This window comes from Neoarius graeffei, chromosome 2 (genome assembly GCF_027579695.1).
Source record: "Neoarius graeffei isolate fNeoGra1 chromosome 2, fNeoGra1.pri, whole genome shotgun sequence".
Lineage (NCBI taxonomy): Eukaryota > Metazoa > Chordata > Actinopteri > Siluriformes > Ariidae > Neoarius > Neoarius graeffei.
This window is the reverse complement of record NC_083570.1, coordinates 71,503,800-71,518,404: the sequence shown is the minus strand read 5'-3', so window position 1 is coordinate 71,518,404 and position 14,605 is coordinate 71,503,800. Positions and strand designations below refer to the sequence as shown.

The window sequence follows — 14,605 nt, the reverse complement described above, 5'->3', positions numbered from 1 at the left end:
AACAGTGCAAAACAGCGTGTAGAGAGAGAGGAAGGGGAGGGAGAAAAAAAAAAGGGTGGGGTGGGGGAGTGTGTAAGGGGGGTAAGGTGCACAGTCCTGAGGTGTATGTGTTGTGTTACACATTATGGAGTGAGGTATTGCTCATTGCACATATAAATTATTGCACAGAGAGAGTCACATTATAAAAAATTATTGCATGAGAGATTCACATTATAAAATACTATTTATGAAGTATTGCAAGGTAAGGTAGGTGCACAGACTTGGTGTGTGTGCTGTGTGTAAGGTGTATGTGTTGTGTGTAAGGTGCATGTGCTGTATGTAAGGTGCACAGTCCTGAGGTGAGGTGAATGTGTTGTGTTTCACATTATAGAGTGAGGTATTGCACATTTATAAAAGTATTGCACAGAGAGAGTCCCTTATAAAGTACTGCACATTTATACATTATTGCACGAGGAGAGTCACATAGTAAAATAAATAGACTATCAAGTCAGAGCATATCCAAGTTCAGGGCAGTTATGGCTTTTGGAAAGAAACTGTTTTTGAATCGGTTTGTCTTTGTCCTGATGCACCTGTAGCGCCTCCCTGAGGGCAACAGGTCAAACAGATCAAAGCCAGGGTGGGAGCTGTCCTTGATAATGTTTTTAGCTCTGCTAAGGCAGTGGGAGGTGTAAACGTCCATCAGGGAGGGGAGAGGGCAGCCAATGATCTTCTGTGCTGCCTTAACTACCCTCTGGAGCCTCTCCCTGTCTACAGCAGTGCAGCTGCCGTACCATACTGTAATACAGTACGTCAGCAGGCTCTCAATGGATGAGCGGTAGAAGGTCAGCAGCAGGTTGGAGTTTAGGTTGCACTTCCTGAGGACTCTCAGGAAGTGTAGCCGCTGCTGAGCCTTCTTAATGACTGCTGTGATGTTTACTGACCAGGAAATGTCGGCGGAGATGAGGACGCCGAGAAACCGGAAGGTGTGGACCCTCTCCACATACATGTTGTTGATGTAGAGGGGGGCTAGGTCGGTGCTGTGCTTCCTGAAGTCAACAATGAGCTCTTTGGTTTTCTTGGTGTTCAGAGCGAGGTTATTTTCTGAACACCAGGCTGCCAACTTCAGGACCTCCTCTCTGTAGGCTGCCTCGTCTCCCTTTGAGACAAGGCAGCCTTTCTGATCGTATCCCTTTTTATTATAACGGTATCATTGATGTAAAAAAAGTAAATAATTTAACGCTGATTTCACCTTCCTACGTTCATTAAGCATGTGACTTTAGATTACGCCCTAGGTGAATTGGACTTGTTTTAGATATTAAATAAAAGATGCCAAACAGACGCTTTTGAACAGTTAACAGGATATGCCAATTAATAGATCCTGCTTAATTATACTCATGTTTTAATCTTTTTTTTTTTAAATATACCAATTGGCCATCAAATAAAAACCACTGACAGGTGAAGTGAATAACATTGATTAGCTCATTTAGAATGGCACCTGTCAAGTGGTGGGATATATTAGGCAGCAAGAGAATAGTCAGTTCTCGAAGTTGATGCATTGTAAGCAGGAAAAATGGGCAAGCATTCGGATCTGAGTGACTTTGACAAGGGGTAAATTGTGATGGCTAGACGACTGGGTCAGAGCATCTCCAAAATGGCAGGTCTTGTGGAATGTTCCCACAATTCAGTGGATAGTACCTACCAAAAGCAGTCCAAGGAAGGGCAACTGGTGACAGGGTCATGGGTGCCCAAGGCTCACTGATGCACATAGGGAGTGACGGCTAGCCCATCGGGTCCGATCGCACAGAAGAGCTACTGTAGCACAAATTATAGAAGGACAGTGCATTACAGCTTGCGAGGTATGGGGCTGCGTAGTCGCAGACGAGTCAGAGTACCCATGCTGACCCCTGTCCACCACCAAAAGGGCCTACAATAGGCACATGAGCAACAGAACTGGACCATGGAGCAAAGGAAGAAGGTGGCCTGATCTGATGAATCATGCTTTGTTTTACATAATGTGGTCAGCTGGGTGCATGTATGTTGCTTACCTGGGAAAGAGAGAGCACCAGGATGCACTGTGTGTTAGAAGGCAACCCGGCAGTGTGATGCTCTGGGCAATGTTCTGCTGGAAAACCTTGGGCCCTGGCATTCATGTGGATGTTACTTTGAAATGTACCACCTACCTAAAGTTTGTTGCAGACCAAGTCATCCCTTCAGGGCAACGGTATTGCCTAATGGAAGTGGCTTCGTTCAGCAGGAGTTCAAGGTGTTGACTTGGCATCCAAACTCCCCAGATCTCAATCCAATGGTGGATCTGCGCGATGTCCTGGACAAACAGTCTGATCCATAGAGGCCTTATCTCACAACTTACAAGACTTAAAGGATCTGCTGTTAATGTCTTGGTGCCAGATACCAGAGCACACCTTCAGACGTCTTGTGGAGTCCATGCCTCGATGGGTCAGAGCTGTTTTGGTGACGCAAGGAGAACCTACACAATATTAGGCAGGTGGTTTTAATGTTATGCCTGATAGGTATATTTAAAAAGAAGGCTTTTCAGAGTAGTCTAATGCAGTTGACTGTAGACTTGGCTTCATCCTGTGAGGAGTGTATTGGTAAACCAGTCTGTGCAGCCTAGATTTTGTCTTGTGTATAAACTACACAATTGAAGAAAATTGTTGTTGCACTTTTAGTAAAACTCAGTAATAGGATACCTTCACCTAAACAGAACTGAGTAAGTAGAACGTGGCATAGGAAGATGTAAATTATAATGTGTATTATAATGCCTTGCATAATGTTTAGGATGGGTGGGTTTTTTCTGTTTCTGAAGAGGTGAAGGTGCTTTAGTTCAGGTTTAAGACACACTGCACCAAAACCCCAAGAATCTGGGCATATCTTTTTTTTTTTTTTTAATTTTGCAGGAATCTGGAGATTTTATTTGCCAACGCCATGATCTGAGAGTATATGACATGGATTTCATCATATTACATTACATCACATCACATCACATCACATCACATGCCATTTACAACCCCGATTCCAAAAAAGTTGGGACAAAGTACAAATTGTAAATAAAAATGGAATGCAATAATTTACAAATCTCAAAAACTGCTATTGTATTCACAATAGAACATAGACAACATATCAAATGTCGAAAGTGAGACATTTTGAAATTTCATGCCAAATATTGGCTCATTTGAAATTTCATGACAGCAACACATCTCAAAAAAGTTGGGACAGGGGCAATAAGAGGCTGGAAAAGTTAAAGGTACAAAAAAGGAACAACTGGAGGACCAAATTGCAACTCATTAGGTCAATTGGCAATAGGTCATTAACATGACTGGGTATAAAAAGAGCATCTTGGAGTGGCAGCGGCTCTCAGAAGTAAAGATGGGAAGAGGATCACCAATCCCCCTAATTCTGCGCCGACAAATAGTGGAGCAATATCAGAAAGGAGTTCGACAATGTAAAATTGCAAAGAGTTTGAACATATCATCATCATCATCTACAGTGCATAATATCATCAAAAGATTCAGAGAATCTGGAAGAATCTCTGTGTGTAAGGGTCAAGGCCGGAAAACCATACTGGGTGCCCGTGATCTTCGGGCCCTTAGACGGCACTGCATCACATACAGGCGTGCTTCTGTATTGGAAATCACAAAATGGGCTCAGGAATATTTCCAGAGAACATTATCTGTGAACACAATTCACCGTGCCATCCGCCGTTGCCAGCTAAAAAACTATAGTTCAAAGAAGAAGCCGTATCTAAACATGATCCAGAAGCGCAGACGTCTTCTCTGGGCCAAGGCTCATTTAAAATGGACTGTGGCAAAGTGGAAAACTGTTCTGTGGTCAGACGAATCAAAATTTGAAGTTCTTTATGGAAATCGGGGACGCTGTGTCATTCGCACTAAAGAGGAGAAGGACGACCCGAGTTATCAGCGCTCAGTTCAGAAGCCTGCATCTCTGATGGTATGGGGTTGCATTAGTGCGTGTGGCATGGGCAGCTTACACAGCTGGAAAGACACCATCAATGCTGAAAGGTATATCCAGGTTCTGGAGCAACATATGCTCCCATCCAGACGACGTCTCTTTCAGGGAAGACCTTGCATTTTCCAACATGACAATGCCAAACCACATACTGCATCAATTACAGCATCATGGCTGCGTAGAAGAAGGGTCCGGGTACTGAACTGGCCAGCCTGCAGCCCAGATCTTTCACCCATAGAAAACATTTGGTGCATCATAAAATGGAAGATACAACAAAAAAGACCTAAGACAGTTGAGCAACTAGAATCCTACATTAGACAAGAATGGGTTAACATTCCTATCCCTAAACTTGAGCAACTTGTCTCCTCAGTCCCCAGACGTTTACAGACTGTTGTAAAGAGAAAAGGGGATGTCTCACAGTGGTAAACATGGCCTTGTCCCAACTTTTTTGAGATGTGTTGTTGTCATGAAATTTAAAATCACCTAATTTTTCTCTTTAAATATGATACATTTTCTCAGTTTAAACATTTGATACGTCATCTATGTTCTATTCTGAATAAAATATGGAATTTTGAAACTTCCACATCATTGCATTCCGTTTTAATTTACAATTTGTACTTTTGTCCCAACTTTTTTGGAATCGGGGTTGTACCAAGGAACATTATTAACATGGACTGAGATGGGCAGCAGCACTCTCAGAAAATAAAATGCATTCTTGTCCCTTTAGTGGTAGTGGCGTGTCACTGGGGCAGTACCCTCTAAGGTACTTATTTGTACCTTTTTATATACTGCTTGAGAACATGTATGTATGTTTATTTACAATTTGTACTTTTGTCCCAACTTTTTTGGAATCGGGATTGTAACAGATGTACATCCAGAGCGATGTACAAGAAGTGCAAACATCAGGTACAAGAAGTGCTGAACTTCTAGACAAGAAAGTTCTAGTGCCAACTGAACAGTGATGGAATAACACACAGTGTAATATTCTGTTGACGTACCAATACTCTGCTAACAGCCAAGGAAAACAATTCAAGCATACAAATGAGCTGACAAAGTACAACTAAATAGAGAAAAATAAACTAGACAGTGGACAGCCTTGGTTGGTCAAGACCAATATGCAGTTACACAGTGGACAGGGAAGAATGGGAGAGGTGGAGCCTGAAGAGGTGAGTCTTCAGTCTGTGCTTGAAGGTGGTCAGGGAGTCAGTAGTTCTGACCTCAGTGAGAAGGTTATTCCACCAGCAGGGAACCAGGACAGACCGTAGTCTTGAGCAGAGAGGAGGAGGGGCCAGGTGACCAGTAGGTCATAATTTGTAATATCCAGGTAGGTCATATATGGGTCATAGTTTGAAATATCTGGGCAAAACCATCTCTGGATTCTGGGGTGTTTTGTGCAGTGACATGAAGAGTGAGTTTGGAATTTGCATATACAGCAGGCAGCATTTTGTAGTATTAACCAAAATTTTCTCTCATGTCTCTAGAATGCCACCAGACATGTGCATTGTGTATGGGCCCAGAACCCACCCAGTGCACTCAGTGTGTGAAAGGTCTAGCCCTGGACCCCAACACCATGATGTGTGGCGTGACCGGAGACTCAGACTGCCCACCCAGAACCTTCCTCCATGCCAACCAGTTCACATGTCAGGCATGCCATCGTCACTGCCAGTCTTGTGAGGGCCCTGGGCCTACAGATTGTCAGACATGTGCCCTGCCCCGATATCTCCATAGTGAGAGTGCATTCATTTCTTTGAGCAATTGAAAAGTGTCTCTATAATGTGATTTTCCTTGACATTATGACAGACCTTTTTTTTTTTTTTTTTGAGCCTTACAAGAGAAACTTGGTACCAAATAATAAACAGCTTTGACCCACTAAAAAACCTATAGAAATGATTAATTTTACAATCAATTTTACAGCCTAACTTTACAATTAGTTTTGATAGTTTGCTGTATATGCATTTGTAAAATGGGTGCAAGTTTTATTTTGGGTTAGATTCATTGCATTTCAAGATAATCATACAGGTTGATGGGCTTCTCTTGCCATAATCAACGTTTTTTTCCATTTTCTTGCATATTAGGTACTTCAGAACCATTTGTGCAAAGGTTTTGCCAGTTAATGGATAAACACTGTATTTACATAATATTTGAGAGATGATTATGGCTAAAAGGTGCATAAGTGGGCCTACAGTTGTGGTCAGAAGTTTACATACAGTGACATGAATGTCATCTTGGATATGAATGTCATGGCAATATTTGGGCTTGCAGTAATTTCTTTGAACTGTTCTTTTGCCGTGGCAGAATGTACAGCATACATCTTTAATTAAAAAAAAACAACTACTAGAATTTGGTGCACAAGTTTTAATTTTCTTTGGGTTTTCTGAAATCAACACAGGGTCAAAAATATACATACAGCACACCTAATATTTGTATAAAATGTCTCTTTGCAAGCTTCACCTTGACCAAACATTCTTGTTTACCATGAACAAACTTCTGGTAGAATTCTGGTTGGACGTTTCACGACTCTCTATGGTAGAATTGGTAGAGTTCAATTAAAAATGTTTTTTTTTTTTTTTTTCCCTTCTTGGCATGGACTCTACTTATAAGCACGGTCCATATATTTTCAATAGGGTTGAAGTCATGACTTGTTTTTAGCTTAATGTTGGCCTGCTTTATCCTCCACAACCAGCTCTGATGTGTGTTTGGGTTCATTGTCCTGTTGTAACTCCCAAGTCATGTTCAAGTTTCTGATGGTTTATGCTGAAGAATTCTGAGGTAGTCCTCCTTCATTATTCCATCCACTTTATGCAATGAACCAGTTCCACTGGCAGCAAAACGGCCGCAGAGCATGATGATCCTACCACCACCAGCAGCTGGTACAGTGCCCCTCTGTACATGGTGGTCATTGTGGCCAAACAACTCAATCTTTGTCTCATCTGACCATACAGCTATCCTCCAGAAGGCTTTTTCTTTGTCCATGTAGTCAGCTTCAAACTTTAAGATTGAAGGTGTCAATTCTGGAGCAAGGGGCTATTTCTTGCATAGCAGCCTCTTAGTCTATGGTGATCTGAACTGTAGACAGTGATCCATCAGCTTCCAGTACATGGCAGAGCTGTGCCATGATGGTTCCCAGGTTGTTCCTGACCATCCAAACCAATTTCCTTTCAGCTGAGAGTGACATTTTGGGTTTTCTTGAAGCAAAGTGGCTTGGCAAAGTGACTACACCTCACAATAACTTGGATACAATTGTTTTTGAACTGATCTTGGAATTTGCAGTTGTTTAGAAATGGCTCCAAGAGACATTCCAGAGTTGTGTCTATCTGCAATCCTCTTTCTCAGATCTGCACTGAGCTCCTTGGACTTTCCTATTTTACTGTGTGTTGGTCAATCCAGTGAGTGCTCTAAACAAACCCTTTTTATGAAGGTACAAGGAAGCTACCAGCTGTAGTCAATCATGATCACTAACAGGAAGTTAAGAGACCTCGGCCTTGGCAAGATAAGACATTTTGGAAGTTTCAGCACCTCTGAATTAATAATCCAAGTGAGCGTATGTAAGTTTTTGACCCTGTATGTATAATTTTGACCCTGTGTTGATTTCAGAAAACCCAAAGAAAATTAAAACTTGTGCACCAAATTCTAGTGTGTTTTTTAATTAAAGATGTATGCTGTACATTCTGCCACAGAAAAAGAACAGTTCAGAGAAATTACTGAAAGCCCAAATATTGCCATGACATTCATATCCAAGATGATATTCATGTCATTGTATGTAAACATCTGACCACAACTGTATATCCTTGTACTTTGATGGTTTAAAAAAAAAAAACTTTGCTCCTTTTTGTTCAGTCTAAATGAGAAATGCTTTATTAACAAATACATCGCAGCCCCAATACGCTGAATTGCGTATTACATAAATGATGGTAAGTAAATACTAACTATATATACAAATATTCAATAAAATTTTCCTGATCAATTTCAATTCAACTTTCAAATTCAATTAGACTTGCGGCATGAAGATATAAGAGTTTTTCAAATGATTTGTTTTGAATTTAGGTATAATGTACTTGTGCTTATGTCTGATATTGTATTTAGACTTGTGGTGGTGGGGCAATAGACCATAAAGTTTATGCTGTCTATTATTTGCTATGGAATTAAATAGTCCATTGTGTTCTGCTGCTGCAGTGGTCTGGACACTCTGCAGCTGCAATCAGTCTTTCTTCAACCCTCTCCACTGCATCCTGCTCTTTGCGAGCTTCCTTAGCTCCTGTAGTTTCCTTTCTGACCGTAACGGTCCTAGTCCTCTTTCTTTGAGGTCTGCCCTCAGAATACTCAGTAAGTTCTTGCAATGCCTTCCTTTTCCAGACTTGTATCTATTAGACCCTATTAAGGCAAAGTCCAGTGCTTGTTGTGCAGGTGTGTCGGTCAGCGTTCTTAGAATGTGTCCAAACATGGACCACCTGGCATGTGTTACTTTTGTTGACAGCGGGCTGGTATTGCACAGCATATACAGAGCTTTATTTGAAATCCTGCTGTTTGGCCATCGATGTCCTGTGATTGTTCGTAGGTGTTTTCGGTGGCAGGCGTCAAGCTTGTCTATGACCGTCTGCGGGGCTGCCCAGCTGTTACAGCTGTAAAGCATAATTGATGCACAGGTGGCATTGCACAGTTGTAGCTTTTTTTTTCCAATGGAATTTTTGATCTATGGATCCAGATTTTCCAGAGGGACCTGAATGCAATATTGCCCATGATACACCGTGCTGCTATGTCAGCTGAGCTACAGAGGAGGGAACCCAGAATTTTACTCTTTCTCCATTCCTCTTGGCCTCGGAGGGGTTTTTCATTCTCATCTTTTTCCAGTGTGTCGGCCAAGTAGACGTGGGTGAATTCTGTCTTGGCTTCATTCAAGAATAAGTTTGAATCTTTCACTCATGAAGGATATTAGTGCTTCACCGTTGTTTCTTTTGCCCATTCCATATGATCCCATACATGAGTTTAGCCTTATGTCAAAGTCTATCTTGTTGAGTTTCCCCAGTTTGGCATTAAAGTTGCCACACACAAATAATAACCATCTTGATGGGACCATGATTGCATTGCTTAGTTCATCGTAGAATGATTCCACCAGGAGTGGGTTTTCTTGGGCTCTCTGACATTTGACTGTAGACATTGACAATGCGGCATTTGGTGTTATTACCACTTTTTGTTAGGAGAGACAGATCAATTGTGGCAACCTTATCACTGATACGTCCATAGTTCAGGACGTGGCTCTGCAGCCTTGGGCCTATTACAAAGCCCAACCCGTGATGGGTAGTTTCTTTCTGTTCCGTAAGGATTAAAGTGTGGCCTGTACGTATGAAGTGTCTCTTCAGACTGGATCGATATTTTTGTCTCTTGGATGCATGCAATGTCAGTGTTGTAATGTTCACAGTCAGTTCCCATTGTCTGTCTCTTATTGGTTGAGGTCAAACCTTGTACATTCCATGAGGCGAAAGCAAACTCCTGGGAAGATTGTGGTGCCCGTGGGTGATGGACACAGCTCCTCGGTCGAAGAAAGGTAGACATTAAAGGGGTTGTCCTCTTTATGCGGTTGTCAGCTCGCAATCCTTGACAACGATGGAATTAAATGTTGACTTGCAAATGTCTTTATGATGTTCTTCTAAACGTTCTATGTTAAGCTCTTGCAATGCCCCTTCGTATGCTTGTTTAGGCCAAATTATCGATACCACACGTTTCTGTATTCGTTCGATTTCCTCAATCAAGTATTTGGGTAACGAAGAATGAAAGATCAGCACAGCATAGTCCAGTACAGATCTAATGCACGATGTATAGAAGGTCTTGAGTTTGTTGACTGGTACTTTGGCCCTCTTCAGTTGTATCAGGAAATAAATCCTTTTCAATGCTTGTTTGATGGTTTCGTTAACATATTCATTCCATGAGAAGTCACTACTAATTGTTATACCCGGAAGCTTTGCACTTTTGACCACTTCAAGAGGCTTGTCGTTGACGATAATGCTGCTAAACTCTTGCTGGCTCTTAGAGAGATTCGAAGTTCTTTGCATTTCTCTGAGTTATTATCTCTAGTTAGTATCTCTGAGCGAGATACTATGTCAACAATAGATTGCACATTGCTTGTTTGGCCCTTTGGTATTGTTTCCGATATCGTCGACAAATTTCCACACGTTAGAGTTATTAACTGTAAGATTGTTGATAGCAATAAGGAAGAGCCAAGGTCCCAGTTTTGTCCCTTGAGGGACTCCAGATGGTACGGAGCCCCACTCAGAATAACAATCATCTGCTAACTTAATTCTTTGGAAGCGTTCACATTTAAGATGTCAATTATCCAATTCACAATGCTATTGGGCAGGTCAAGTTTGCACAGTTTCTGGATTAGTAAGCTGTGATCAATTAGATCAAACGCTTTCTTGTCAAAGAGAATTGCTCTCACTGTGGCCCCATTACCATCAGTTTCAAGTGTCCATTTGTGAAGCATGTCCAGCAATGCAATCGTGGTACAAGATTTAGGTATTGCACCATATTGATGACAATCTATAACTTTCAGAACAGCAGGCTTAACATAGTCAGACACTATGATATCCTCGGCGACTTTTGAGATGCACGGTGTTAATGAAGTTGGTTGTAGATCTTTTCCCAAGTTCTGAATGATCTTTGGAAGAGGACACACGTTAGCTTGCTTCGACAAAGCGGGCAGACATTGTTGTTCAAATGAAGACTTCAAGATGACTCTAATTGGAAAGGCTAGCAAATTCCTTTAAAAACCAATTAGGAACTTCATCAGGACCAAAGGACTTTGAAGGGTTTAACTTTAGCAACAGCGACAGAACTCTTGACTCAGACACATGGGGATAAACTGGACATTCCTCCAAGGGAAGTTTGCTCAGTGGTTTGAATAGTCGGTATTCCTCCAATGGCTCTAGGAATGCATTGCCAATTGCACTTGCAATTTCTTGGTGAGAAAGGGATTCCATTTCTTCGATATCTAATTGCGTAAGAAGCTCTCCAGAAAGTTCTTTCATACCACCTAACTGTCTGATCTCTTTTCACCAGGCTTTAGGGTTTTGACTTCTCATATGTTCCACTTCGGACTCATAAAAATGAGACTTGCACACCTTTCTTGGTCTACTTACTGCATTCCTGTAATATCTGAACAAGGTAGAATTTGCACCATTAGTGGAGAACGCACGTTGTCTTTTCATGATTAGTGACTTTAGCTTTTGAGTCATCCAGGGAGGATCAGCTGTGTTCACATAGATTTTCCATACAGGCATTAGCAGGTCAAGACCAATATGGATTATTTCCTGAAATATCTGTAATTGGTCTTCAGTTTACAGAAGAAGCAAATAATATTGGCCAATCCACTGACTAAGTATCTACCCAAGGATGTAAATACAGCTAGATCTACAGTCCTGCCTGTGAATGACTTTCCGTTTGTTTAAGGCTTTAGTCCTTAACTTTGGCAGTACCATTACAGTATTGTGGTCGGACAATCCAAAAGGTGGCAAGGTCACTGGAATATCGTAGAATTTGTACATGTTGGTAAGGACATAATCAAGCATGGCATCTTTACGAGTCGGTACTTTCACTACTTGTCTGAGGTGAAAGTGTCTCTGTATTGTCTGTGTCAAGGCGATTGAAGTCGCCAGCCACAATGAGAGCGCAATTTGGAAATTTTTGACTCAGCCAAAGTTAGGGATTGAAACAGATGATCATGAAAGTGATTGTCATCTGCTCCGGGAGGATGATATACCACGCTGACAGTAAGGTTGGAAAAACTTCGAGGAAGACGAGCTGGTCTTCGGTATAACCAAAGAATTTCATGATCATGACAACAGGTAAGTTCGTCTTCTAAAACCTTGTGCTTACAGTTGTTATCGACTATAGGCACACACACCACCATGGTTGTTGGTAACTCTGTCTCTACGAATGACAGTATATCCAGGAATGCTGATGACACTATTTGGTATGGAGTCCTTTAACCAGGTTTCAGTGAGTAGTACGATGAATGTTATTTTGATGAATGAATTCTTGAACTTCAGTTAGCTTGGGTACAAGGGACATAACGTTTCGTCTTGGGACGAAAAAACTTTATGCTGTATTTCAGATGAGTCGTTGTTTGGAATAAGTTCTTCTGTTAATGATTCATTACCTTGAATATTAAATGAGTCATTGTTGCTCCTCGATGCTTGACTATTTAATGAATTTGACAATATGGGGTCCATTTTGTAAAGAATTAGAGTTGGATTCAGTGATGGGTTGTAAAGATTTCCTCCTTTTGCCTCCTCGACATCCACGAGATCGTATTGATAGGCCAAATGCACAGATTTTAGCCCATGTAAATGGATTTAGTGGTAGAACACTCTTGTGTAAATTACTCGCTTGAGTAATTTACTCGCTTCCACCAATTTCGCAAGCTCAAGTAATTTCTGGAATAAGAGAACATCTTGGAGCCACTAAATACTTCAACCAAAATTTAGAACCCTTAAGTTCAACTATAGAGTGCTTCGAGGTCAGCGCGAACCCAGCGGTGGCCATATTGGAAGTCAAAGGTCGCCTGGGTCAGGCTGTGTCAGTGCATTGTTGTTGTTCAGCGAAGCAAAAAGGGGTGACGATGCCGAATACGTGTGTCATTGTTGGCTGTAGTAGCCGGGGGGAAAAGGGTGGCAAAAGCTTCTACAGACTCCCTAAAGTCGTGACTAACCAGGGAATTGCAGCACAGGAGAAAAGCGAGCGGAGGAGACGACAGTGGCTGGCTGCTATTAACCGATCAAATTTAGGACAACTTAACTGTATCCGGATTTGTTCTGATTACTTTGTGACAGGTAGGTTGATATTGTCTTGAATTTCATAGTTACTAAAATAAATGTGATACAAACTATTATCTTTTCTATGTACTTTCAGCAATGATTAATGGATATATTTGTCACATTAGGTAGCTTATGTCTACTGCAGTGCATTGTTGCATCAAATGGCATTTAAGATCTAGGCCTAGTAATGTTTATGTACACATGCTGTTAGTACAAGTTACATACTAGGCCTACATTTTATTCACTGACTAAAATAATTGATAATAATTATAATAGTTTTTCAAACATTATTTAGACACAAATCTATCGTATGCTTCCATACTCTTGTAGTTCTGGAAATCCTTTAGTTCACAAAATGGACTTGGGTGAAACACTAGATAGTTCACAAGATCGATGTATGTCACATGTGGCAACAAGCTGGGGTCAGCTTTCCATTCCTTCTCACTAACAGTGTATGGATCTACATTCCCAATGAAACATAACTTCTCAGCATAACGCTCCCGTGCCTGCTTATCCAAACTTTCACAGTAGTGCTCCATATTCTTAAAAAATCCAAGCTTCTAAGCCCTCTAACGCGGAAACGAATCGGTGAATGTAAATAGATGATGTGTACTCTATGAGCGCTCTGGAACGAGTGACTTCCAAGATGGCCTCGCAGACCGCAGTGTTACTATTTTTAGCATCATCTCGGAGCACTCTATAGACCAAGGAAAGTAAAAGATTTACGAAATTGACGTTAAAAACTAAAAACGAAGACTAAAAAATACACAGCACAGGTGCGTGACTTCCGGGTTCTGCCTGACTTCAGAAGCACCACAGCCATCATATAACCAGGAAATTACATTAGCTTTCTTTGTATAAACAAAAAGCACACAAGGAAGACACAAACCAAAGAAAATTCTCACTTTTGATTAACTGTCGGCTTTTAGTTCCTGTTGGCTCTCTCTTTTGTAAGTACTATTCTCTCCTGATGTAGAAAATTTAGGTCATGTGCTTGTGTCTTCACAGATGGCTCTTGTTTAACCGAGTGTCTGGGTGACACATACAGTGCCCATGAGGAAGCTGATGGCATTGAACTGGGGTTCTGTATGCCATGTGATCATGTGTGTGCCACATGCTCTGGAGCATCTCCTAAAGACTGTCTGAGCTGCTCTCCTGGTTACTTACACCTGCTCTCTCATCTTTGTGTCCGCCATTGTCCCACAGGGTAAAACTCACTCCACACGTACTACTTCAGTTTGCAGGCAATAGCACTGGCCAAACATGTAGAGATTAAATGATGTTTGAATAGAATGTTCATAAACAAATGATGACTGACTACTGATTCATTCTTCTGAGGCTTTACAGATAAGAGTATTGATTTAAGAAAATACATTGTTGGGCAGGTGTTACAACAAACACCTGAAGCTGAGTGACCGAGCAGGTGTGAAGACATTCCCAGAAAATATATTATCATTTCGAAGTCTGTATGATCCTGATTTGCATGTTTTTAAATACAGGATAAACATTTCTACTGAAGTCACTGTCAAAGACTGACTGGTACACACCAGCTGTTCTTTTGTACTAATTATACTGAACAAACATAATTGGGCTCTTTCGTGTCTCAGGGCATGTCATGTCACTAGGCTTTGAACATTTGGTAAGTACACTTCTTGGTATCAAGCTGATCTCAACAGACAACACTGCACTTGATAAGACCCAACTGTAATCAAAGGGTAAGGTTAGGCAAGTAGTAGTGCGTCATTGAGCAGGTTGACTGCCTTGCTAAATCTGACATCCGTGTTATACTGTGACACATTTAGATTTACAAAATAGAGGTGAGTTTTTTTACA

At 41.2% G+C, this 14,605-nt stretch overlaps 1 protein-coding gene across 1 annotated transcript in view; it reads left to right on the top strand.

The window, feature by feature from the left end:
- Positions 1-14,605, top strand: part of LOC132881871 (proprotein convertase subtilisin/kexin type 5) — a 53,351-nt gene that overhangs the window by 27,235 nt on the left and 11,511 nt on the right. Inside the window, exons 11-12 of the mRNA XM_060914875.1 lie at positions 5,445-5,690; positions 13,782-13,980. Coding sequence (XP_060770858.1) covers positions 5,445-5,690; positions 13,782-13,980 — 445 coding nt within the window. The remainder of the gene's footprint in view (positions 1-5,444; positions 5,691-13,781; positions 13,981-14,605) is intronic.